This window comes from Scyliorhinus canicula, chromosome 11 (assembly GCF_902713615.1).
Source record: "Scyliorhinus canicula chromosome 11, sScyCan1.1, whole genome shotgun sequence".
Classification (NCBI taxonomy): domain Eukaryota; kingdom Metazoa; phylum Chordata; class Chondrichthyes; order Carcharhiniformes; family Scyliorhinidae; genus Scyliorhinus; species Scyliorhinus canicula.
The window spans coordinates 17265185-17291604 of record NC_052156.1 but is presented as its reverse complement, the minus strand read 5'-3'; the positions used below and the strand labels follow the sequence as shown (position 1 = coordinate 17291604).

The window sequence follows — 26420 nt, the reverse complement described above, 5'->3', positions numbered from 1 at the left end:
GCCATCTCGGGGAGAACTCCTCCACATACTCCCTGATGGTGTATTTTCTTCCTTTTATAAATTTAGAGTACCCAATTAATTTTTTCCAATGAAGGGGCAATTTAGCATGGCCAATCCACCTAATCTGCACATCTTTGGGTTGTGGGGGCGAAACCCACGCAAACATGGGGAGAATGTGCAAACTCGACACGGACAGTGACCCAGAGCCGGGATCGAACCTGGGACCTCGGCGCCGTGAGGCAGCAGTGCTGTCCACTGAGCCACCGTGCTGCCCCCCGATGCCGTATTTGACCTTCTCCCAATGTAGAAAAGACATTAGGTCACCCAACCAAGCCAAGGCACTAGGCCGAGTAGGAGACCTCTACCCAAGCAGAATTGCCTGCAGGCTACCATCCAGGCAAAGGCAAGGAAATCTGCATTCACCCCAGACTGAAGCACCGGCAAATCCGACACCCCAAATATGGCCACCAGCTGACACGGATCCGTATCTAACCAGAGTATCTCCAACATGGTGTTAAGTGAAGAGGCCCAAAAGCTGACCTACTTGGGACAGGACCAGAACATATGCGTATGATTAGCCAGCCCCCGAGAGCAGCACTCACAATTATCCTCAATCACGGAGAAGGAGCCGTTCATCCTAGCTCTGGTCAGTTGTGTCCTGTGCAAGATCTTAAATTGAATCAAGCTCAGCCGAGCGCATGAAAATGTGGAGTTGACCCTGTGGAGAGCCTCACTTCACACTTCACAATTAAGAATGGGACCCAATTTGCCCATAGTATATAGTATAATTCAGAAGCGTTATTAACCTGAGGAAGGGTGGAAAAAAGGTTACTGCTCAAATTGCATAAATCGGGCAGCACGGTGGCGCAGTGGGTTAGCCCTGCTGCCTCACGGCTCCGAGGTCACAGGTTTGATCCCAGCTCTGGGACACTGTCCATGTGGAGTTTGCACATTCTCCCCGTGTTTGTGTGGATTTCGCCCCCACAACCCAAAGATGTGCAAGTTAGGTGGATTGGCCATGCTAAATTGCCCCTTAATTGGAAAAAAAATAATTGTGTACTCCAAATTTATGGGGGAAAAAATTAAAAATTGCATATCTCTTCATCTCCCGGGAGGCCGTCTGCCGTTTAAGCCCGTGAGCCAAACGACGGCTGGCCTTCTCCCCGTATTCATTAAATGTGCCCTTGTGCGTCGTACCTGGCTCACCACCCTGTCAGTCGACAAGAATTCTTCATCAGACATCAATCTTGCGCTGCTAGCATAGAGAGCGGCGACTCTTTCAACTGGACTGTCACCAGCACAGATGTTAATGAACAGCGATTTGAGAACAAGACTACCATCCTCTTCCAAATCCAGATCATCTGCCAGTGATAACAGAAAATGAAACAGCAGCGTGAACGACAGAGAATGTACTGTAATCAGCAAACAACCACTCTGAACTCATTGCTTCCAGATGATAGTGTCAGGATCAAGATTCTTCTTTTTTTGTAATAAACATTTTATTGAGGTATATTTGGTATTATAGCAACAACAAAATAAACAATATACATGAAACTATGAACGTAGTGCAAAAGCCGTCTCCCTCCCTTACAGGTCCCACCTTTATTAACCCCCTACTCTAAGCAAAACTACACGCCCCCCCCCCCAACCATCTGCCGACGATTAATTTTCCGCGAAGAAGTCGATGAACGGTTGCCACCTCCGGCCGAACCCTAACAGTGACCCTCTCAAGGCGAACTTGATTTTCTCCAAACAGAGAAAGCTAGCCATGTCCGATAGCCAGGTCTCCGAATTCAGGGGCTTTGCGTCCCTCCAGGCTAATAGTATCCGTCTCCGGGCTATCAGGGAAGCAAAGGCCAGAACGTCTGCCTCTTTCTCCTCCTGGATTCCTGGGTCTTCCGACACCCCGAAAATCGCCACCTCTGGACTCAGTGCCACCCTTGTTTTTAACACCATGGACATGACATCTGCAAACCCCTGCCAAAATCCCCTAAGCTTCGGACATGCCCAGAACATGTGGGCATGGTTCGCTGGCCCTCCCACACACTTTGCATACCTGTCTTCCACCCCAAAGAATCTGCTCATCCGAGCCACTGTCATGTGAGCCCGATGAACGACCTTGAATTGTATCAGGCTGAGCCTGGTACATGTTGCGGACGCGTTGAGTAGAGTCAACGCGTCCACCGATAGACCATCCTCTATCTCTCCTCCCAACTCCTCCTCCCACTTGCGCTTCAGTTCCTCAGTCTGCATCTCCTCTGACCCCATAAGTTTCTTGTAAATGTCAGAGACGCTCCCTTCTCCTACCCACCCTCTGGAACTACCCTGTCCTGAATCCCCCTTAGCGGTAAGAGTGGGAAGGTTGACACCTGTTTACGTAGGAAGTGCCGCACCTGCAGGCACCTGAATTTGTATCCCCTCGCCAACCCAAACTTCTCCTCCCGCGTCCTCGTACTCTGAAAGCTTCCCTCTATAAACATATCCTCCATCCTCTCAATTCCTGCTCTCTGCCATATCCAGAACCCCCCCCCCCATCATTACTTCCCGGGGCAAACCGGTGATTATCACAGATTGGGACCAGACCGATGCTCCCTCTGCTCCCACATGTCTCCTCCATTGCCCCCAGACTCAGGGCCGCCACCACCACGGGGCTGGTGGAGTACTGTGCCGGCGGGAATGGCAGAGGCGCAGTTACCAACGGCCACAGACTGGTGCCCTTGCATGAAGCCGCCTCCATATGCTCCGATGCCGACCCCTCCCCCACCACCCACTTCCTGATCATGGCTATATTCGCCGCAATTTGGCAGCGCCAGCCTTCCCTCTCCCCGACTCCGCTCAAGCATTACCGTCCTTACTCGCGGGGTCTTGCCCGCCCAAACGAAGCCAGTGATCACTTTGTTGACCCGTTTAAAAAAGGACCGCGGAATAAAGATGGGGAGACATTGAAACATGAACAGGAATCTCGGGAGGACCGTCATCTTCACCGTCTGCACCCTCCCAGCCAGTGACAACGGAAGTACGTCCCATCTCCGAAAATCGTCCTTAATTTGGTCCACTAGTTGGGCCAGATTTAATTTATGCAACCGGTCCCATTTGCACGCCACTTGAATACCTGGGTACCTAAAGCTTCCCCCTACTAATCTAAACAGCAGCTCCCCCAATCACCTCTCCTGTACCCTCACCTGAACCACAAATCTCACTTTTCCCCATATTTAGCTTATACCCCGAAAACCGTCCGAATTCCCCTAGAATCCTCATGATTTCGATACATACAGAAGCAGGTAGTCTGCATTGAGCAAGACTACCTGCTCCACCCCGAACCAGCCCCTTGAGGTTAACAGGATCAAGATACTTGATGGAGGTTGGTCTGCTCCTGCCAGAGTCAGCAGACAACCAGCACCACATTCTTACATAGTTCAGACATCTGAAGGAAACATACTTCGAAGAAATCGTCGAGCACTTCAAAAAATTAAGCTGCACACCAAAATATTTCCAGACTTGCAACTTCATGAGAGTATTTTTCATGACACTTTAACTAACACTCAAGTTTGTGATGACATACAAAAAGCTATAAAAACTTCAACGTCACCTACTCGTGAATTAAGATCAACGAGAAGAAAAATAAAACCTAATAGACTGAATTTGTAAATAATTTAGTGAACTTTGTGATCGTTACTCATTTTGCTATGTAGAGATATCCATATCATGTTTTGTTATATAATTATACTACATTTTTCCTTTTGTTACACGCACAAGAAATGTTTTAAAAAAGGGGGTTGTAATGATATGTATATATGTAGACAAGTAAAAGGTTAATTATTGCATCTCAGGGTAATACGACCACTGGAGGGCACTACTAGTACCCACTATAAATATAAGAACTCCGGGGATCTTGGGAATCCTCTAGCCAGTAGAGTGTAAGAGAGAGAGATAGATCATAGCATAGTTAAGATTAGATAGAAGCAGCACGTGTAGTTTAAATTAGTTAGTACTTAGATATAGATTACTTGATTACTTCTGAATATTAATCAATCGTTATTCAATAAATCAAGTTTTGCTTGAAGTTGGAGATTGGTGGTTTCTTTCTAATCACGCCAGCAGACCATTCTGGATTACGAAGCAAAGAGTAACAATAGGGTAATCTATCATCCTGTATCCTTTTTCTTTTGCTAATTTTCATAGAATTCCTTTGCCGGAGTGCCGTTTTGGGAGAAGTAGTTTGGAGGAATTGTAGCAGGCCTTCTGAGGAAACTAAGTTAATTGCCAAGACTTCTGAAGCAACTTTAGTTAATGAATTGATGGTTCATGCTGTTGCTCTTTGCAATTTAACATGTCCCTGCAAGTTCCCTGATCAAAGCAACAGCATTCATACAACTTTTCTAAGAACAAGAAACCACAGCAGGATGAAGGTGAAATCAAATTCTCCGCAGTGGCCGAGTGAAAGACAGTGTACTAACTGTGATGCGATTTGGGTTTTTGCTAGTCCCGTCGTTCATTAGCAAGTTGCTAAACTCGGCGGCTTTGCCGCATGGCAGTGACATGTGGAACCCAGGGTTTCCTCACTAATTGAGGGTGGAGAAGGGGGAGGAGCCATGATTACTGGATGTCAATAATGCACACATAGCTGATGTATTGCCAGATGATTGTGAAGTGGATGTTTAGGATGTTTAGTGTCCAGGGAAACTTGAATAACATGAGGTCATGAGGTTGAAGTTTGTTTATCAGACGGGGGGAAACTGGATCATTTCCCACCTGCTTGACATTGTACTTGTAAGGCTACACGCCCTACATAACACATTGTTCCTTGCATTGAAACTGAGGGGTGCCCATAAAGACAATTCACTTCCACATTATTGTGTTTTTTCCAAATATCTGTTCTCTTCGTTTACCATTGTTTTTCAATAACAGCTATTTTAAAAAGAATACCAACAGAATGTGGTAGAGCAACACTTTTAGCACAGTGGTGATACTATTGGGTAGATAAGAAATTCTAAATAGTAATTGAACTGTTGGCCTGGTTGGTTGTATACAGAAATGAGGTATTGATGCTGGTTGTGCAAGTTTTATTTAACCCATTGAAGACAGTACTGCACAACTGTTCCTTCCTTACACTTTAATGTCACCTAAACTTTCCAGTTGTTATCTGCGCTGCAATGTTCTATGTTCTATGAATTGCAAGATAACTCAAGATAAGGGGGGCCATTCAGACCATTTGGTTTATCCACCCACTGGTATCCTAATGTCTCTGGCCCCCAAATTGTAGGAGAATTCTCTAGGCGAGTGGGACTAATGGATGACTTTTTCAAAGAGCTGGCAAAGACACACTGGGCCAAAGGGCCACCTCCTATGTTACATCCTGTTGCGATTTCTCTGAACCCTGATCATTGCCCCCTTTTGACTATGTTTTACTGTTTGCGCCAATAAGTTCAATATGCTGCTGACTTTGTTGATTGCTGCTGTACACACTTTGGACTGGTCCCAAGTATCAACAGTGACCAGATGTTCCAAGCACCAACAATGCTTGAGGCACGTCTGTGATGCATGAGTTGCTTTTCTCTTAGCCAATTAATATGTTCCTAAACTTTCCCCTTAGACCCTTTGCCATATTCCCATAATAGATCTCTGCTCCATTTGCTGCTTTATGAGAAGCAGATTTGAGGAATGCCGCTGCAAGATGCTGCTGCTCAAATTTCCCTGCAACCAGTCTATTACTTTAAAGTTTCTTTTAGGTCCACACCGATCAACGTTTTCTCCAGAATGTGAAACATAACGCGATGCTCAATTTAGGGGTGAAAATAACTTACTAGTCTTGTGTACTGTTTCCTGGTGATCAAGACTGTAAAGTAAATGAAATGTGCAAGTACAGGGAAAATGAAATTAAATCAATCTGTCTGTATGAATTGGACTGAATTTGGGCCCTGATTTTCTGTTGCACAATTCTCATCTAGTGTCATACTCTTCGTTGTTTTAACTTGGTGCCAATTTGGGGCTGGATATATGTTTTCAATCCAATGTGTTGCTTTTTATGTTTCTTGGCAGGTTTATTTACTGCAGCAAATCTAGGAAATTTAGACTGCTCATACAGTGTCTGCTGGAAATGTCAATAATTACCTTTTGACTTTTCAGAAAAAGCTTAAAATTTAAGCAGGCGTTAATTACAATAACTTGGCCTTGGGTCTAGCACTCACTTGACAGATTTGTACAGTTTCCTGAGGTGTGCTACCATGACAACGGAACAATTGATATTAAGTGGGCATTGATGCTGGGTGAAAACATGAACATTTTCTTAAGCCCGACGTGCATGCATACTGACATGTGACTGACTTGAAAGTTGAAATAGGGAACATGAGTACTCAGACGCCAGAACAGGAATTAAAGGCACAAGTGTCTGAGCTACCTAACGCGGTGCATTAATTTATTGCCCAACGTGATGTAGAAGCAACACAGGCCTGGTGTAGGCCCAGCTTCAAACTTTAGTTGATGCTGAGTTAATTTGATGCATTCTGAATGCACTGGACTTAGGAAGGGAAGGAAATATTAGAAGGAGTTCAACTTCCTGCCCAGCAAGTCCAGCTCAAAGGTGCTCCTATGTGCATATTTGGTAAGGAGGCAGCCGCACAATGGCAGAATAATCTGCTGATATTGGTGGTCTGTATAAATAAATGAAGAAAAGCTGCTTGCCGAGGATACCAGAAACCAGTGACCATTGAACTGTGTTTCATCACCTTCCAGAAGGAAGAATAGTTTTGGATACGCATAAGAGGCATAATATAATAGACCTTGCTTGTTTACAGCTTCTTTGTTCAAAGGTTTTCTTTTTCGCCAACAGCATGGATTGCAGGGCCGAACAGAATTACATTCAGAACGTTTCCTTTTTTTAAATCATTAATCATGTAGAGCTGAGCACATCTGCGCCTTTTATAGCAGCATTTTGACAGTGAAATGAAATGAAAATCACTTATTGTCACGAGTAGGCTTCAATGAAGTTACTGTGAAAAGCCCCTCGTCGCCACATTCCGGTGCCTGTCCGGGGAGGCTGGTACAGGAATTGAACCGTGCTGCTGGCCTGCCTTGGTCTGCTTTAAAGGCCAGCGACTTAGCCCAGTGTGCTAAACCAGTCCCTAGTGGGCTTGCTTTTCCCAAGAAGTCTCAACTTTTGAACAATGAAAGCGTGACTGGTGTGGAGTCTCACTGGCTCTTCATCATTGCACTTTCTGCTGCTGTCATTCAACAGCATTAAGTGCCCTACATCAATGGATGGTAACCATTATATAGCTGCTTTTTTACTGATCATTTTAATCCCTCGATAAGTAAGTATAGTAGAATCATAGAACTTACAGTGCAGAAGGAGGCCATTCGGCCCATCGAGTCTGCACTGGCCCTTACAAAGAGCACCTCACTCAAGCCCACATATCTACCCTATCCCCGTAACCCAGTAAACCCCACTTAACCTTTTTGGACACTAAGGACAATTTATCACGCCAGTCCACCTAACCTGTACATCTTTGGACTGAGGGGAAACCGGAGCACCCGGAGGAAACCCACACCGACATGGGGAGAACTTGCAGACTCCACACAGACAGTGACCCAAGCCGGGAATTCAACCTGGGACCCTGGAGCTGTGAAGCAATTGTGCTAACCACAATACTACCATGCTGCCCCAGTATATTTTCAAACAAGTTTCTGATGCTGATCACAGCTAACTTTTCACTTTGATTTTTGTTTTAGTTTTATTAGTGTTGGATTTTAAACAGTACTATCATTTATTTTTCATTGCATTTTAACCTTTTCCACACTGTACAAATGCATCGCCTAGAACTGTGCAACGGGCATCTACCCTGTAGAATAATAAGATTTGTACTGTTGCAAAATCAGTACACGTTGTCCTTTGCAATAAACAGATTCCATATATTCACACAACGTTTAGCTGATGAAATAAACTGTTTGAGTTTAATATTAATTGTTACTCTTTGGAATAAACCTAATCCATACCATTGCGAGCAAATTCTGAGACAAGTGTTTCAAATTGCCTGTGTGCATTCAGTAAATGATGACTGATTTTGAAATCAGTATCTTTTATAAAACTTTGCCTTGGGAGTATTGGAGTGGAAGAGAGTTTTGCAACAAATATTTGACAGCTGCTTCAGACTTTGATCCTAAACTAATCACGCCAAATAACTTAGTCAAATGTCCAGTAATTTCATCTACTCAACTCTCATTGAATAAAGAAATTAATCAGCAGAAGGATCAAGAAAAAGAGGGCACAGATTTAAGATAATTGTCCAAAGGAGAAGAGAGGAAAACTGTTTTCACGCTGATGGGTATTTGGGATCTGGGAGGCACTGATGTGGTGGAGACGGGTCCAGTCAAGGCTTTCCGGAGGGAATTGGTTCATGATCTGAAAGGAAGAATGTGCAGGGCTATGGGGAGAAGACAGGAGAGTGGCAATAGGTATATTGCTCCTTGGGAGAGCTGGTGCAGGCCGAATGGCCTCCTTCTGCACTGTAAACTCTATGATATTGCTCCTTTGGAGAGCTGTGCAGCACGATTGGCCGAATGCCCTCTTTCTGTGCTGTAACAATTCTATGGCCACAGTTTCACTGTTTCTATGGGCTTGCAATGGTATCAAGTGCTGTACAGAATTTGCGCTGTAAACTATGGTCACTGGAAAGCAACTCAGTAATCAACTCATTGGTGGAAATTCACTGGCCTGATATAGTAGGAATATAATAGCATAGGATTTAGGAGCATGAGCAGGCCATTCAGTCCTTTGAACCTGTTCTATATCCCATTTTATGTTAGAATAGTACAGCAAAAGGAGAAGACCATTTGGCTCACTGAGTTTGCGCTGGCTCTTTTGAAGAGCAAATCCAGTTAGTCTCACTCATAAGCTCATCCAAAACCTTATTAGGCAGTGCATTCCAAATCCTAACTTGTGTAAAAATGTTTCCTCTTGTCCGCTCTGATTTTTCAGCTAATTGTCTAAATATGTTGTTTTGCTTTTTTTTTAAACTTTAGATATTTCTTTGGTTCTTGGTCTTGGGGCCCATCCTGTAGGTGAGCCCTAGTTCCCTGTGGGTCTGGAGAGAACTTTCACTCATCTAAATTAATGGCATACCCAGATTTTTGTTGACTGGACATCAGCTTACTGCTCTGTTGGCTGGACGGCTGGTTTGTGATGTGGAGTGATGCCAACTACCAGCTCAATTCCACTACCAGCTGAGGTTATCCACGAAGGCCCCACCTTCTCAACCTCGCCCCTTGCCTGAGTGTGGTGACCCTCCGGTTAAGTCACCACCAGTCCGCTCTCCCTCAAAAAGGGAGAGCAGCCAATGATCCTCGGGGGCTATGACGACTTTCATTTCACTTGTTTTATCCTGTACATCTGTGTAATCTTCAGTGACTTCATGAGATGGCAAAATGACATAACGTTAGATGGTTATTTAGAATTTAACTACCAAACGCTCTTATTAAACAGTAAACTAACCAATAAAATAGCGCAGTGACACAGTGTAGATTTCACAAGGACAAAGTACCGTAAATGCTGGATATCTGAAATAAAATCTCAGGTCAGCCAGCACCTGCAGAGAGAGAAATAAAGTTAATGTTCCTCTTCTGTGACCGTTCATCAAAATTACCAGCACAAGATTAATTTGAAGAGGCGCTCTACATCTTTTATTTACAATCTCAGCTACGTATTAGAGTCATCGAAGTTTACAGCACAGAAGGAGACCCTTTGATCCATTGTGTCTGTGCTGATCAAAAATAACCACCTAACTATTCTAATTCCATGTTCTAGCACTTGGCCAATAGCCTTGTGTGCCTTGGCATTGCAGGTGCACATCTAAATACTTCTTGTGTGTTATGAGAGTCTCTGCCTCGACCACCCTTTCAGGCAGTGAGTTCCAGACTCCCACCACCCTCTGGGTGAAACAGATTTTCCTCTCATCCCCTCTAAACGTCCTGCCCCTTACCGTAAATTTATGCCCCCTGGTCATTGATCCCTCCAAAAGGGGAAAAGTTTCTTTCTGTCCACTCTATCTATGCCCTCATAATTTCATACATCTCAATCAAGTCCCCCCTCTGCATTAGCACAACCGCCTCACGGCGCTGAGGTCCCAGGTTCGATCCCGGCTCTGGGTCACTGTTCGTGTGGAGTTTGCACGTTCTCCCCGTGTCTGCGTGGGTTTCGCCCCCACAACCCAAAAATGTGCAGAGTAGGTGGATTGGCCACGCTAAATTGCCCCTTAATTGGAAAAAAAATAATTGGCTAATCTAAATTTAAAAAAAAAGTCCCCCCTCTGCATCAAGGAAAAAAACCCCAGTCTATCCAATTTCTCTTCATAGCTAGCTAAAACCCTCCAGCCCAGACAATATCCTTTGAAATCTCCTCTGCAGCCTTTCAAGTGCTACTCCATCCCTCCTGTAATGTGGATTCCGGAACTGCATACAATACTCAAGCTGTTGTCTAACCAATTTTATACAGTTCCAGCATAATCTCCCTTCTCTTAAACTCTATGACTCGACTAATAAAGGCAAGTATACCATATGCCTTCTTAACCACTATATCCACCTTATGGACCAGTGTACATGCACACCAAGGTCCCTCTGATCCTCGGTGCTTCTCAGGTCCTGCCGTTTGTCATGTATTCCATGCCTTGTTTGTCCTGCACGAGTGCATCACCTCCCATTTATCTGGATTGAATTCCATTTGCCACTAATCATCCCATGTGACCAGCCTGTCTATAAGTCCAAGTCAACTACATCAAATCCTCATCTACACACCTGGTCACTTCAAAAAATTCAGTCAGGTTGGTCGCTCATGACCGACCCTTAACAAAACCATGCTGACTGTCCTTGATAAATCCTGGCTCTCCAATTGCAGATTAATTCGGTGTCTCAGAATTGCTTCTGATAGTTTCCCCACCACTGAGGTTAGACTGACTGGCCTGTAGTTTTCTGGTTTATCCCTTCCTCCTTTTTTGAATAATGGTACCACATTGCTATCCTCCAGTTCTCCGACACCTCTCTCGCCAGAGAGGAATTGAAAACTATTGCCAGCGCCTCTGCTGTTTCCTCCCTTGCCTTACTCAACAGCTTGGGATACATTTCATTTGGCCCTGGAGATTTATCTACTTTTAAGTGTGCCAGACAACTCTGAACCTCCTCTCTGTCTATGTTAATCTCTTTAATTTTATCAGAGCCATTAATGTCCCTGATTTCTAGACCCATATCATCCCTCTCACAAGTGAAAACCAATGCAAAACCTGGGACCTCGATGCCATGAGACAGCAGGGCTAACCCACTGCGCCACCATGCATCCCAATACAAAGTATTCATTTAGAACCCTTCCTACATCCTCCGGCTCGACACACAAATTATCACTTTGGTCCTTAATTCCTCTATTCCTCGTTATCCATTTACCCTTAATGTACTGGTAAAACAGCTTTGGATTTTCCTTTATTTTATCTGCCAGTATCCTTTCACTTCCTCTTTTGCTCTACTAATTGTTCTGTATCTGAACCAAGTGAACTCAGATTGTAGCCTGCCAATCGCTTCCAGAGACCCCTGTAGAGAATATCTGAATCTTTCCACTTCGATTGTAACTTCATATTAATTTCCAATATTGATTATTCTGTGCATTATAGCCATTAGAGGGTTAAGCGTAAGCCAGCATTATTGAGTGAAGGATACTTGAACCATAGCCAACACCTGTAAAAATTACAGTGTGGTGCCACATGCCCTTAAACTTGTTCCAAAGGAAGTGTTTGTGCTATTACTGGTCCACATGGGTTGTGTGTGTTAGCTGCAGGAGACTTCTTAACTGTGCAGAAAGGTCACGTCATTAAATCTGGGCTCTCCTGGCGTGACTGAAATCTCATGCTTCTGCAACACACGTCCGATTAGATATCAATCAAAGACAGACATCGTCAATGGTGCTTGAGTCCTCATTGGGGTAAGGAACTTTTTTTTAAAAAAATGATCACACAAGAAATAATAAAACTGACATATTAACCAGTTTTAACCCTCTTGTGTCAGAAATATTGTTTGCCATTTATATTAACATTTTATACTATTTTAAATTCAAGGGCTGGTTATGGAATGAGGGACAAGTTTATTTTGGGAAGAAAGTCATTATTCATAAGGATGAATATAATCACAGCTAAGAATTTTCAAAGCGAATGCTGGTCCATCAAATTATTCTGTAATTCTGTGATAAAAGGAGGCATCTGTATTCTTACAATCTCAGTCGCTCCTTGTCACTTTGTCTTATGCTTTAGTTTCCGTTTAAAAGCAGTTTTGGAAGAAAGAGGGCGGCCAGTACCAATCAGCACTGAGCTGCTACCCTCAAACTGGATTTGCTGCAGTAGGTAAAATATTCCCCAAGATCAGCAGTTCTACCTGATAGTCAGCTTCATTGATTCCTGGCTTGGTGGGGTATTCCTGGGCAGGGAAAAAAGCCAAATCAAAAGTTTGTGATGCAGCTTGGGGACAGTGCAGATGAAATTAATAAATTTGTTGGAAAAGGTGATTGTTATTAATATCTGCTTTTATCCCTTGCCAATGTGGTGCGTCCAACACAGGGAGTGGCCCACAGTGAATGTGTTGCCCTTTGATGGAACCATCAATTCTACGGACACGTGCTTGTAGGATTCGAATAGCGGTTTTAATATACTTACAACAGAGCCAGCCTGTTAGCCGTTGAACTTTCGATGAACTGGCTGGCTGGCCCTGTGGCACGGATCTTTATACAGCAGCTCCAGGGGGGAGGAGTTCTGGGCGGAGTCAAGGCGGGAGCCCAGTAGAAACTCTCGAGTACTCCCAGAGCTACTCCCCCTGGCTGTCAGGTAGTGCAACTGCACTTACAATATCGGTACATATATACAATGGGAACAGAGTGACATTGGTAACTTATAACACCGTGTGAATCTCATTCACCACACCCTTATCGAGCATTTGTTCTCAGATAAAGTACAGGTTGGATGGGGCATTACGTTGAAAAATGTGATTTCTCCCAATGTAACTAAAAACATGTGTGAATGAAGGAAGAGATACCTCTCTTTTGTGCAGAAATTAATCAGCATAAACATCTAAATTCATGTGTCCTACTCTGCATTTAAAATTCTTAAATTTTAAAAACTTACTTTTGGGTTGTAATGTGGTTAATCTGAACTCCGTCTTGTTCTGCTTTTTCCAGGAGGGCCCCAGGATTTCTCTCTCTGTCATATCTTTGGTTAAATCTTTTCCTCTGCGTAATGCTGGTCTCTATGGCAAAAGCATACCCGAAATATGGTTCGGGCTAGGTGTTACTATGGGAATAAGGATTCCTGAATTTGCCCTGATTGAGAATTTAACCATGTATTGTGTATATAGTGTCTTTAACATAATAAAATGGCCAAGGCACTTCAAGCATCATTATATAGTAAAATTTAACACCCAGCCATGTATGTAATATTTGGGGCTGATGGCGAGAGGCTTGGTCAAAGAGAGGTTTTGAGGAGCATCATAAAGGAAAAAGCGTTAGGGAGAATTTTGCAATTCAGGCTCAAGTATCAGAAGGCATAGCCACCTGGGGTGGAACATTGAAAATACAGGTGCTTGAGGCCAGAATTAGGAGTCAAGATATAATAGAAGGTTATGATATTGGAAGAGATTAGCGATGGGAAGGTGTGAGGCCATGGAAGAATTTAAACACAAGGGTGAGAGTTTTAAAATTGGGGTGTTTATCTGCAAGTCAGTACAGTTGATAGAATTGGAGGTGATGCATGTCAGCACACAGACAGCAGAGTTTTGGAGAATTTCAAGTTTATGGAAGGTAGCGTGAGAGGCTAGCCAGAAGCGTATTGGAATGGACAAGTCTAGAGGTAACAACGGCATGGTTGAGGGTTTCAACAGCAGACGAGCTGAGGTAGGTGCCAGAAATATCCCAGAAATAAGTGTGAATTGGGAGGTGAAAAGTAAGGAGCAATGTAAAACAATTACAATCACCAGGGAGAGGGTACTGAGAGAATTATTAAAACTAAAAGCTGTCAGGTTCCTAGATCCAGATGTACTTCATCTTTGAGTCTTAAAGCAAGTGGCTGTTGGGATAGTAGATGCATTGGTTTTTATTTTCCAAAATTCCCTAAATTCTGGAAAGGTCCCATCAGATTGGAAAATAGTGAATTTGACTCCACAGTCAGAAAACTACAGACCAGGTAGCTGAGCATTTATCATGGGGAAAAATGCTGGAATTTATTATGAAGGAGGTTGTAGCGGGGCACTTAAAAAAAAAATCTCTGTGCAATCAACAGAGTCAACATGGTGTTGTGCAAGGGACATCATGCTTAACTTTTGTTGGAGTTATTTGAGGAAGATACCATCAGCATGGATGAAGGGGAACCTGTGGATGTGCTGTACTTCGACTTCTGGAAGGCATTTGACAAGGTGCCACATCCAAGGTTATGAAGCAAAATAAGAGCTCATAGTGTAGGGGCAACATATTAACATGGATAGAGGATTGGTTAGCTAACTGGAAACAGGTATAAATTGGTCATTTTTGGGTTGACAAAATGTGGTGAGTAGATTGCCACAGGGATCAGTGCTGGGCCTCAACTGTTTGCAATTTATTTAATTGACGTGCATGAAGAGAGCAAATGTATAGTTAAGTTTGCCAATGGCGCAAAAATAAGTAGGAAAGGAAGTTGTGAAATGGGCATTAGGTGTCAGCAAAGGAATATACTAAGGGTAAGTGAGTGGGATAAATTTTGAATATGGATTAAAATGTGGAAAAATGTGAACTTGTTTACTTTGGCAGGAAGAATGGAAACACAGCATATTTAAGAAAGAATATAAATGCATCAGAAATAGTTCGGGAAGGTTTACTCGACTGATAACCTAGAATTGGTGAGAGCGGATGTGGGTGTTGTTAAGAGGAAAGTTTGAACAGGCTGGGCTTGTTTCTGCTAGAGTTTAGAAGGGGTGGCCTTATTGAAATATAGAAGATTCTGAAGGACTTGGCGAGGTGGATGCTGAAAGAATGTTTCCTCCTGTGGGAGAGCCCAGAACTAGGGGACAGTTTAAAAATGAGGGGTCTTCCATTTAAGACTGAGAATTTTTTCTGAGGGTCGTGACTCTTTAGAACTCTCTTCCTCAGAGATGTGGAGACAGGGTTAATGGTTATTTTTAACGTTGAATTAACTAGAACCTTAATTGATGAGAGAGTCGAAAATTATCAGAGGTTGACAGATTAGACTTGAAGACATAATCAGACCAACCATTCTTATTGAATGGCGGAGCAGACTGAATAGTGTACTCCTAGTTCATAGGTCTGTATAGGTCAGACGATATTGCTAACTCTATGAATTCAAGTTAACCTTTTTAAAACATAGTGGAAATAGGTGGTTTTAGTGGTGGCATTAAATTGTGGTTGGAAGTTCATCTTGGGGTCTGGTATGACACTAAAGTTGTAAACAAACTGGTTCAACCTCGAACAATTAGCGGGGAAAGGGATTAAATTTGTAGCAGAGACCAAAACCTGTGACGTTAGTCTTCCCAATATTCAATTAAAGGAAAGTTGTGCTTATCCAGTCCTTAATATTGGATAAACAGATTGATAATTTAGTGAAAACAGAAGTGTCAAGGGAGGTGATGATGGGATAAGAATTCGATGTTGCTGGCTCACATCTGGAAACTGACAAACTACCAAAGGCAGCATGTAAATGAGAAACGGGGAGGCAGGTATGGCAAAGGATAGAACCCGAGGGTGAAAACAGAAGTTATAATGCTGGGGCAGGAAGGAAAACCATTGTAGATAAGACTTTGACCGTCATGCTCGTTATGGACCAGGGTTTAGAGAGCCCCAAAGTGTATCATGGTGTTCACCTGACCCATAACTTTTAATAGATTGTGGTATGTGGAGCACATGGCCCACTCTACAGGTGTGCTACAGCAGAAATGGAAAAGTATATTTTAAAGCAAAACAATGTTTATTCTATGAACTCAAGTTAACCTTTTTAAAACATCGTGGACATCTTAGCAACCATCAATTCAAATACAACCCCCAAAGAATACAACACTAAGTAATGATTAAGCTGTCCTTTTAACATCCATAAGACTTTTTAAAAAACCTTCAAAACAGAAAGACATCAGGCTTAACTTCACTACTGAGGACATTTATAATTCTGAATTCACCAAATGATCAAGAGATAGTATTTTGATGGCAGAGAGAACAGCAGTACACCTGCTTGGTCTGGCTTCAGTTCCAACACTGCAAATGAAACTAAAACACACCCTGCAGCCTGCTTAAAAACGAAAGTAAACAGCTGACAGACAGCCCAGCTCCACCCACTCTCTGACACCCATTTATAAACACCCATTTCTTAAAGGTACTCTCACATGACATGCTGTAGGGCTCCTCTTGTACACGGATCCACAGTCCAACTGGTTCACAGATTGATCACAACACAGGTGGAGGCCATTCAACCCATCATGCCAATGCCAGCCATCCATAAGAGCAACTCGGCTATTCCCATGTTGCTTGCTGCCTTTTCCCCCAGCCCTTTTAATTGATTCTCCTCTTGAATATACAATTCCCTTTTGAAAGCCAAGATTTTATCTGCCTCCACCACACACTCGAAGTGGAGTCCAGATCCCAGTCACTTGCTGACTTAAAAAAACATTTTACTCATCTCACTGTTAATCTCTTTTATCATTCAATTTAGAGGCATTCTCTGGCTTTCAACCCCTCCACCAGTTGAATAGGTACTCTGTATTGACTCTGTTTAGACAGCTCATAATATTGAACACCTCCATCAAATCCCCCTTCAACCGTCTCTAAGGAAAACGACCCCGACTTCTGTAACCTTTCAAATAACTGAAGTTCCTCAGCCCTGGAATCACTACATTCCGCAATGGGGAAATTGTGCTTACTTGAACACCTTTCTTCAAACTTACTTCGTTTTTACACTCTCCTAAAGACGGACTGCACTTGAACTGATTGCATTTGGCAGAATAGCCTTCAGATGTTTTGAGCATGTTCAATCCTAGAAAGCCTGGTGGTGAAGGATCGCACTGGAGCTTTCATAAACATTTGTTTACGGTGGTACACATTACAAACATGTATCACCTAATCCAGCAACCACCATTCTGGTCTGTTCCTATTTTTAAAAAACACAAATGGATCCACAGTTAGTATCCACCACCTGCGCACAATTAAACACCATTAATATACAATTAACATTCAATGTGTAACCGGAGGTTATTTATATGAAAAAATCATTGTCACATGGGGTTCATTTATATGTGATTTGACTAATGTTGTCCCTTGAGTTTTCAAGTAGCCTTGTAATTAGCAACTACTCACCTGAAGTTTTTTCAACGATAGAGAAAGGCGTGCATATCACAGTTAGGTGAACTTAGCAGCTATTCATGACCAAATAAGGACCTTTTCACTGTTAACATTTTTCCATGATTAGTTGTGCTCGGTGACCCAATCCGCTTGAGAAATTCCGCATTGAATTTCCACTTATTCTCATGGTTTGCACCACCCGTTCTTGTTTAGTTTGGGATTGTCCTATGTATTCCTGAATCTGATAGGTGGAAAGGATTTGAAAGTTATTTTTCTGTTTTCTCTCGGTCTGTTCCCTTGCTTTCCCTTCCCTCTGTGTCTGTGTGTGTGTGTGTGGTCTGAAACCAGGGGACAGAATAAGTCGTAGACTGAGGTCAGGAGGAATTTCTTGAGGGTGACAAATCTTTGGAATTCTCTATTCCAGAAGGCTTTGGCTGTTCCGTAATTGAGTATATTCAAGACTGAGATCGATAGCTTTCTAATTATTACAGCAATTAAGGGATATGGGGATAGGGTGGGGAAAATTAAGTTGAGGTGGAAGATCAACCATGATCTAGTGGAATTGCGGACCAGGCTCGAGGGGCCAAAAGGCATCCTCCTTTTTCCTGTGTCTGCTCCTCTTGTCCTCCTAGGTGGTGAGGTTGCAGGATTGGAAGCTGCTGCCACAGTAGCCTAGACAAGTTGCTATTAAGGTTTATGATTCGCAGCAACCTTTGTATGTTTGATTATAGACTGTTATATTCAGATAAAGAACGTCCTCCATTTTAGATGGCGCAAGTTACAGGCAGGAAAGAGAGACCTTAATTTCATGAAAGTTAAAATGGGACAGTGTCTAATAGACCTTGCCCCATCTTAGTGTGGTTATTTTTAAGCATTTGTGAAAGGCAAATGCATACATGTTCCTCACTTTTGGTTAATAAAATATTGCCTCTTCTGTTTCTTGTCAACTTTTTCTATTGAATTCCTATGTTCAATTTTACTGTCTCAGTAAATTTATGCTGTAATTACTACTACTGGAGGTGTCGTAGCAACCTTCCTGGCAAGATGATGTTTACAGTCATAGCGTCCCTACAGTGCAGATGGAGGTCGTTCAACCCCCTGAGTCTGTATGGATCCTCTGAAAAAGCACCCTACCTAGGCCCACTCCCCCACTCTATCTCCATAACCCCCATCTAACCTGCGCATCTTTGGACTGTAGGAGGAATCCAAAAAATCTGGGGGGGAAACTCACAGACACTGGAAAAACATGCAAACTCCATACACCCACCGAAGGCCGGAATCAAACCCGGCTCCCTGGCGCTGTGATGCAGCAATGCCACGAGCTGCCATGTTAAATGTTTACAGGGGCTGTTTCCATTATCTGAGTCGGAGAATTTATAAATCAATGGGGAATGCTGACTGGTACGGCCTTCCTCCAAAGGTGGTGCTGTGGTTTCTCGCAGCCTGTCACTGCATTTCAACTGAAAAGTATCTGTTTCCTCCCATTGTTACCATGAGCAGCCTTCCTCTTCTTCTCCTCTCTTCTCCTCTCCTCCTCCTCCTCCTTCCTCCTCCTCCTCCTCCCCCCCCCCCCCCCCCCCCCCCCCCCCCCGCCACCACCACCACCATCAGCACCACCCACACACACACACAAACACTTATTGTATAAATGAACCCCATGTGAGCCTGTCTTTACAAATTACGTATTAGATTTGGGGTGTTTAATTTGTCAACACTTAGCTGAAACCTGCTTATTATTATGTACTTCAATGGGAATTAAATACTGGATTCTATTTACACTATATTCGTGTTCTGTAAAGCAGTAATATTGCATTTGTCAGACACTTTATTTCCCTCCACATGCTTTGTTGGCATCATGTTAACAATTTGAACACTCTGCTGCCCTACGCCAATAGAATTAATGTTGCAGATTGATGATCCTAAAATGCATTGATAGCTCATAACTCAGGCTGCTTGCAACACTACTATAACTTTTAACAATGCGTCACGTACAATTGTCTCATAACCTGACTCTAGTGATTATGATCTGCTTGAGGCCAGGTTAGGGCAATGAGCTTGACCGGGTTGGGCACGAGACGAAGTAAGGTGAAACGCCATCCTGCCACCCCAACTGCCCTGGCTGCCTTATTCCTCTTGTAAGCTCTGTCAACTCTTAAGACCAAGAGAAAATAAGTGTGCTTGCACATTCCAGTCTTAAATGCCCATTATTCCTGAAGATTCACACAGCAAACCTAACTTATTCCGCAGAAACAACTTATAGTCATTGAACATCAGTACGCATGTAGATGTTTGAAAATTAGATACAAATTCAAGTAAAAAGAAAGAAATTAATTCTCGTGATTGCTGAAAGCACAGAATGATAGTGAAATGGTAAATGGACAAATGGACGGCATGATGGTGCAGTGGTTAGCACTGCTGCCTCACGGCACTAAGGACCCTGGTTCAGTCCCAGTGCTGGGTCACTGTCATGTGGGGTCTGCATATTCTCCCCGTGTCTGCGTGGGTCTCACCCCCAAAACCCAAAAAGACGTGCAGGATAGTTGAATTGGCCACACTAAATTGGCCCTTAATTGGGGAAAAAAAAGAATTGGGTACTCTACATTTTTAAAAAATTGGATTTCCAATGTCTTAAAGTATGTTTCGACAGCTTTGATCCAAATGTGACATCACAGTTCTGTGTACAAGGACGTGCTTAGAGCTAAAGACAAAGCAAGAGTTTCATAGATGGGCCAAATTGCTTGGTGAATGAAGCTTTTGATTGGCACAAATTGTGGAGGTGCATAACCTCATTGCACTTCGGCATCAATGTGGTGGCCTATCCTAGGTACTGACAGTTCCTGTGAATCACTGCTTTAGTCATCGTAGAAATAACTGGTAGCTCAGACTCATTTTGAACGTGGCATTTTCAATGCAGTCTTCAAAGATAGCCTCCTTTACCTGATCAATAGATTGCCGACAGTCTCTGGCAGTAGTTTAATTCACCTGCTCCAATGACATCACCGACATGGAGGCAGAAACTTCAACGGTTTTCGAATGTCAGCAGGACCCAGGGACTGAATTGCTGATGACTTTCACGACCACATGTCACTTGTCTGTAATAAACACTTAACAGCTTATTTGTTGGTCTGAAATGGCATCTATTCTGTCCACGTTTTTGCAGCAAAATGAATAAGTGTGGGAGAAATAATATTGAGCAGAAGGTAGGGTAACCGATCTGATCGGCACACATGATAACCTGCTGGGTTTGACGCAAGTCATATTGAGTCATATTGAACGATTGATAGCATCATCTAAACTAGGACAATCTGAACCTGTGTCTCTGCTGCGTATGCTTTCTTCTTCCGGCACATGTGTTCCATTTTTAAATATCCAATGGAGCTCCATGGCTGCTGCCTGCCATTCAGCGTGCACTATTGTAACAGTCTGAGCTTGGCACTGGGATCCCCCTGATGTAACCGGAAGTGTTGTGCTACATCTTGTTCATAATTGTTCATATATTTTCAGCCGGTGTATATGGTGAATCGTACAACCTATTTAACTAGAGTTATTCCTTAGCATTAAGTAATGTATCTTTAACTATGCTCCTCAATTTAAATCCATAGAAAAAACATATATTTGCAGATGAAAAATTCTAATCTGATTCATTTTAAGTGATGCAATCCATTTGGCCTGTGTTTATTTTCTGGTGTCTTAGCCGCCTTTGCATATTGTTTTTTCAATTTTTAAAGGAAAAATGGCATGGCATTATGTAGTGATACATTGAAACATTGTAGTGATACAGTTGGCAAGAGCTGGGTTGAATAGCCACCTCCATCTGCATTGTGATTCTGTGCTATGCTGAAAGACCATTCCTAAATTCATGGCATACGCAGAGTTGGTTAATCTGCATTAAGGTGACTGTAAAGTGCCACACCCTGCTTTAACGCCTTGCATTGAGGTGAATGATCCTGTTGGGTTTCCTGCTTTCAATCACTATGCGGCAAAGCTGGCTGTAAAATGGGCAGGCGGAAATGTGCCTGAGGACAGGATTGGGATTGGCTGTGGTGTTGGCTAGCATCACATGTAGCCCTTGATATCTTGGTTCATGCTGGAGGAATGACCATTTGAGTATCCTGCCAGAGGGTTGCTGAAATGATTGGAAATTGGAAAGGAAAAATATATAGCAGTACTGTAAGTCATTGCATTTTTTTTAAATGTCACAGTCATATATATATGTGCTGATCAGTATCTCTACTGGTGAGATTGGCCGTAATCCACTCGACCTATTCACGCAAAGGCTTTCCAGTTCATGATCATGAAGACACGCATGGAACATGTATGTTGAGCTGGAACAAATATTTATTATTAAACACGTGGGCAGGTAACCAATAGACCTACGTACAGACAAAGATATTTCAGTTCCTTGAGAGCTACTGTAAAATGTGACCGTCTTGCTACCAACTGCCGCCTCTCGTCAGGCCCCTGGTGTACATCTGGCTCCACCTCCTGGCAGGAGGTCATAACTGTCAATATATGTCCTGATGATCAGCTTTCTACATTTGTACAGTTATATACAGATATGCATGTATGCATATCACCACAGATCACATGGCCAGCCAGGTTCGAATCTCCACTTTGGTTTTGTGTTCAAGCTGATACAATGAAGTGGGTTTCTCCGGTTCGTTTTATTCATGCTCACAGCCATAAGGCAGATTTCACCGGCAGGTCTTGCAAGCAAGCTGATGCACCTCGCGCATGAAGAGAGAATGGGTTAGTGTGTCACAGAATTTACAATGAGCTTTTTCTTGAGTGGGATGCCTGCCATAGTCTGCTGATCATTTTGATAGATGGAACAAGACCAAGCTAACAGTTACAATTTTTCTTGCTTAAGCCAGAACTATGCGGGTTGTAAATTTACACATGCAGACATAAAATGAAATTTAAAAAATAATGCATTATTTCTTTCTCTAACTCAAATAACAAAGCACAGGTGTATTTCATTTGCTTTTTTTCAGCATCAGTTAACTGAATTTTAAGTGCCTTGGGATGTTTTACTACTTCATAGACACTACATGAATTGTTGAATAAATGTAACCTAGGTATTGTTGCTCCATGGGATTCTGTCTCACAGCTGTGTTGTGAAACTAAGTAGAGACAAATGAACCAATGATGTGATGAAAGACTGCAATATTTACCCCAGCTTGACGGGGCCCTTGTGTACAGAACTATCAGATGAGTTAGATTAAAAATCCTGATGGGAGATGTTTGTTTCCCTTGCTGTTGAGTACTGATGCTCAGCATTTGCATTACCCAGAAATTGCGATTGCTGACTTATGTGTATTCACTGAGCTTTCTTTAATACGCTAAAGGGTATTTTGGATGACTAAGTTATTAGAGATAATTTCATAGAATTTACAGTGCAGAAGGAGGCCATTCGGCCCATCGAATCTGCAGCGGCTCTTGGAAAGATCACCCTTCCAAAGCCCACACCCCCACCCTATCCCCATAACCCAGTAACCCCACCCAACACTCAGGGCAATTTGGACACTAAGGGCAATTTAGCATGGCCAATCCACCTAACCTGCACATCTTTGGACTGTGGGAGGAAACCGGAGCACCCGGAAGAAACCCACGCACACACAGGGAGAACGTGCAGACTCCGCACAGTGACCCAAGCCGGGAATTGAACCAGGGACCCTGGAGCTGTGAAGCAATTGTGCTAACCACCATGCTACCGTTTTTGCCTCTGTAACCTTACATCATTTGACATCCCTCTAACTGGAGCTTGGAAATAAAATTATCGCTGTTCACGAGAATCTGTAATGATGTTGACACTAATTCAGAAGCTACCTGGGCATTCAACATTTCATAGCCAGGAGTGTGTTTCTTTTTCAATTTTAAGTTGCAAGGACATTAGACAGTATTATATATACCTCTTCATATTCTCCAGACCAAAGAGGGTATCATTGTGGTGCAGTGGTAGCACTTCTGTCTCTCAATACTAGGAATCAGAGTTCAATTCCGGCCTTGGGTGACTATGTGCAGTTTGCACTTCCCTGCGTGGGTTTTCCCCAGGTGCTCCAGCTTCCTCCCACAATCCAAAGATGTGCAGGTTAGGTGGGGTTACGGGGATAGGGCAGGGGAGTGGGCTGAGGGTGGATGTTCTTTCGCAGGGTTGGTGTGGACTCGATAAGCCAAAAATGGCCTTCTGCACTATCGGGGTTCTACGGATTTGATCAGAAACCGGTCGCAGTTTAAATGTAAAAACTCCAGTGCCTTAGTCTGATCATAATTTAAACAAAAGACAGGTGTGGATACAAATATTGCTCTGCAAAAATAAATGCCTATCCTTCAGACCTGTCCTTGTATAAAATAGGCAAAGATAATTGTTTACTGGCCAAGAAATATGGTCAAAATAAAAGCGGGGTGCGATCATTTTTTGCATTTTATTTTTCAGAATGTTTGATGTTGGTGGACAGAGATCTGAGAGAAAGAAATGGATCCATTGCTTTGAGGGTGTCACTGCTATCATCTTCTGTGTCGCTCTTAGTGCGTATGACTTGGTCCTGGCAGAGGATGAGGAAATGGTGAGAAAGACGCCATAGAATCTTGACAGTTCAGCAGATTCAACTCGTCCCAATAAATAAATACAGTATTAATGTTGGTACCTTAAGAATTGGTAATAATTGGCATTTGTATGTGGGGTTCTTGCAAATCCTCATCCATCAAGCATGTTTTCAAATGAGCCAATTTGAATCCATCGTAACAATTACATTTGAAACGTAGCTTTATGACACATGAAGCCAATTGGTCCATTGTATCCATATCTGTCAAGTCTAATACTGCCTTCCAATTTTTGGTCCATAGCTTTGTAGGTTATGGCATCTCAAGTCCATAGCTTTGGTCCATAGCTTTGTAGGTTATGGCATCCGATATTATTTAAATGCGATGAGAGTTCTTGCATCTACCACCCTTTCCGATAGAGTTCCATTCCCTCACCACCTTCTAGATGAAACAGTTCCCCCCTCAACCCCTTACTCATCATCCTTTGACAGATACATCAAACTTGTGCCCTCCCATTATAGATCTGTATACTTTTTAATAGAAATTTGAATATCCAATTTTTTTTTTCAAAAAAGGGACAATTTAGCGTGGCCAATGCGCGTCTATCCTGCACATGTTTGGATTGTGGGGGTGAAACCCCTACAGACAAGGGAAGAATGTGCAAACTCTACACGGACATCGATCCCGGGGCCGGGATCGAACCTGGGTCCTCGGCGCCATGAGGCAGCAGTGCTAACCACTGCGTCACCGTGCCCGCCTGTAGACCTGTGTGCTAATGGAAATTGGGCCTAGACACCTCAGAGTGTTCTCCCCATGACCTCCGCTGCTCCAAAGAAAACAAAAAACTGTCCCCAGCCCATCCAATCTTTACTCACCTAAATTGCTCCATTCCTGGCAAAACTATGTAAATCTGCTTTATTATGTCTCTCGTGTGATCACATCGAGCGATGACCAGAACTGTACATAATACACTGTCTGTGGTCTAACTGTATTTTATACCATTCCAAAATACCTCCCTGCTCTTCTACTCCAAGACTTTGCCAATAAAGGAAACTATCCCACAGGCCTTCTCAACCACTTATCCACCTACACTGCAATCTGTACTGGAAACAATGGCCGTGTACTCCAAGGCCCCTTTGTTCCTCTACATTCTCAATTCTACCATTTGTTGCTTATTCGTTTACGTTTGTTTTTCCTCCACAAATGAGTTACCTTGCCCGTGTCCAGATTGAATTCCATTTGCTATTTTTCTGCCCATCTAACCAGTCCTTTGAAATGTGGCTGCAGTTTTGTTCTTCACTGTAAACCACATGACCAATTTTTGTAAAATCTCCAATCGTCTTAATCATGCCTCTGACAGTATCGAGCTCACTACAAGCAACCTACCAGCTCCAAAACACCAATGGTCCATTAGCCTTTACTTCCTGCCACTGAGCCAATTTTGCATCTTCTCCGTGAATCCCATGAGCTTTCAATTTTATGACCAGTCTGCCATGTGGAATCTTGTCAAAAATGTTGCTGAAGTCTATGTAGATTACATCACCCGCACCACTATCATTGACTCCTTGTTGCCACCACAACTTTTATTCAAGTTAATCATACGTGGCTGTCCCTTGACAAATTCACACTGACCATTCTTAATTAATCCGTGCCCTTCAAAATGACTATTTATGTTGCCTCTCGGAATTTATTCCAAGAATTTGCCCAGGTTAAGCTGGATGAACTGTAAATACACAGACCATCTATTCTCCCCTTTTAAACAACAGTGCAATATTAGCAGCCCTCCGGAACCATGACCAGCCAGAGAGAATTTGAAAATGATGGTGAGAGCTGCAGCTATTTATTTCCTTGCCGACCTTAGTACCCTGGGTTACCTTTCATTTAGGCCTGGTGATATAAGCACTTTTGAAAATGCAAAACGTGTTGATATTTCCTGCCTCGCTATGTTTATCCCATCCAATAGTCATAGTCCACCTCAATACCAATGTCTGCTTCTCTTGTCTGAAAACCGATGCAAAGTATTGACGAAGAGCCATGCCCACATCTTCTGCATCCACACAAAAAATACCCTTTTTGCCTCTATTCTGACCTTTAGCTTTTTATGATTTTACTTGATCCCAATATTTTTACATGCCCTACTTTCCTTAGGGTTGGGGGGTTCAATCTAGGTTAGAGTGTGCCAACCTTTTTCTTTGTGGGAGCATATTTATTCTGAACTCTCTTAGCTCTCCCTTCAATGCCTACCATTGCTGACACTGATTTTTTTTCCGTAGCTGTTCTTCGGTTTTGGCAAATCATATCGCAGCTCAGTAAAATTGGCTTTTCCCCAATCTAAAACTTTTAATTTGTCTGTGGTCATGTTTCCCCATAACGGCACTAAATCCAACTGAATAATGTTTGCCACCGTTAAAATGCTCTCCCACTGAAATCCCTTCTTGCCCAGATTAATTCTCCAAAATGAAGTTCAAACCTGCCCCTTGTTGGACTTTCTACATTCCAGCTTTAAAAAAAAAAAGTTCTCCTGAATGTGTTTTAAGGTATCTACACT

The 26420-nt window shown here is 42.9% G+C and overlaps 1 protein-coding gene across 1 annotated transcript in view; it reads left to right on the top strand.

The window, feature by feature from the left end:
- Positions 1-26420, top strand: part of gnai2a (guanine nucleotide binding protein (G protein), alpha inhibiting activity polypeptide 2a) — a 249281-nt gene that overhangs the window by 184776 nt on the left and 38085 nt on the right. The window contains exon 6 of the mRNA XM_038812350.1: positions 23766-23895. Within this exon, the coding sequence (XP_038668278.1) occupies positions 23766-23895 (130 nt within the window). The remainder of the gene's footprint in view (positions 1-23765; positions 23896-26420) is intronic.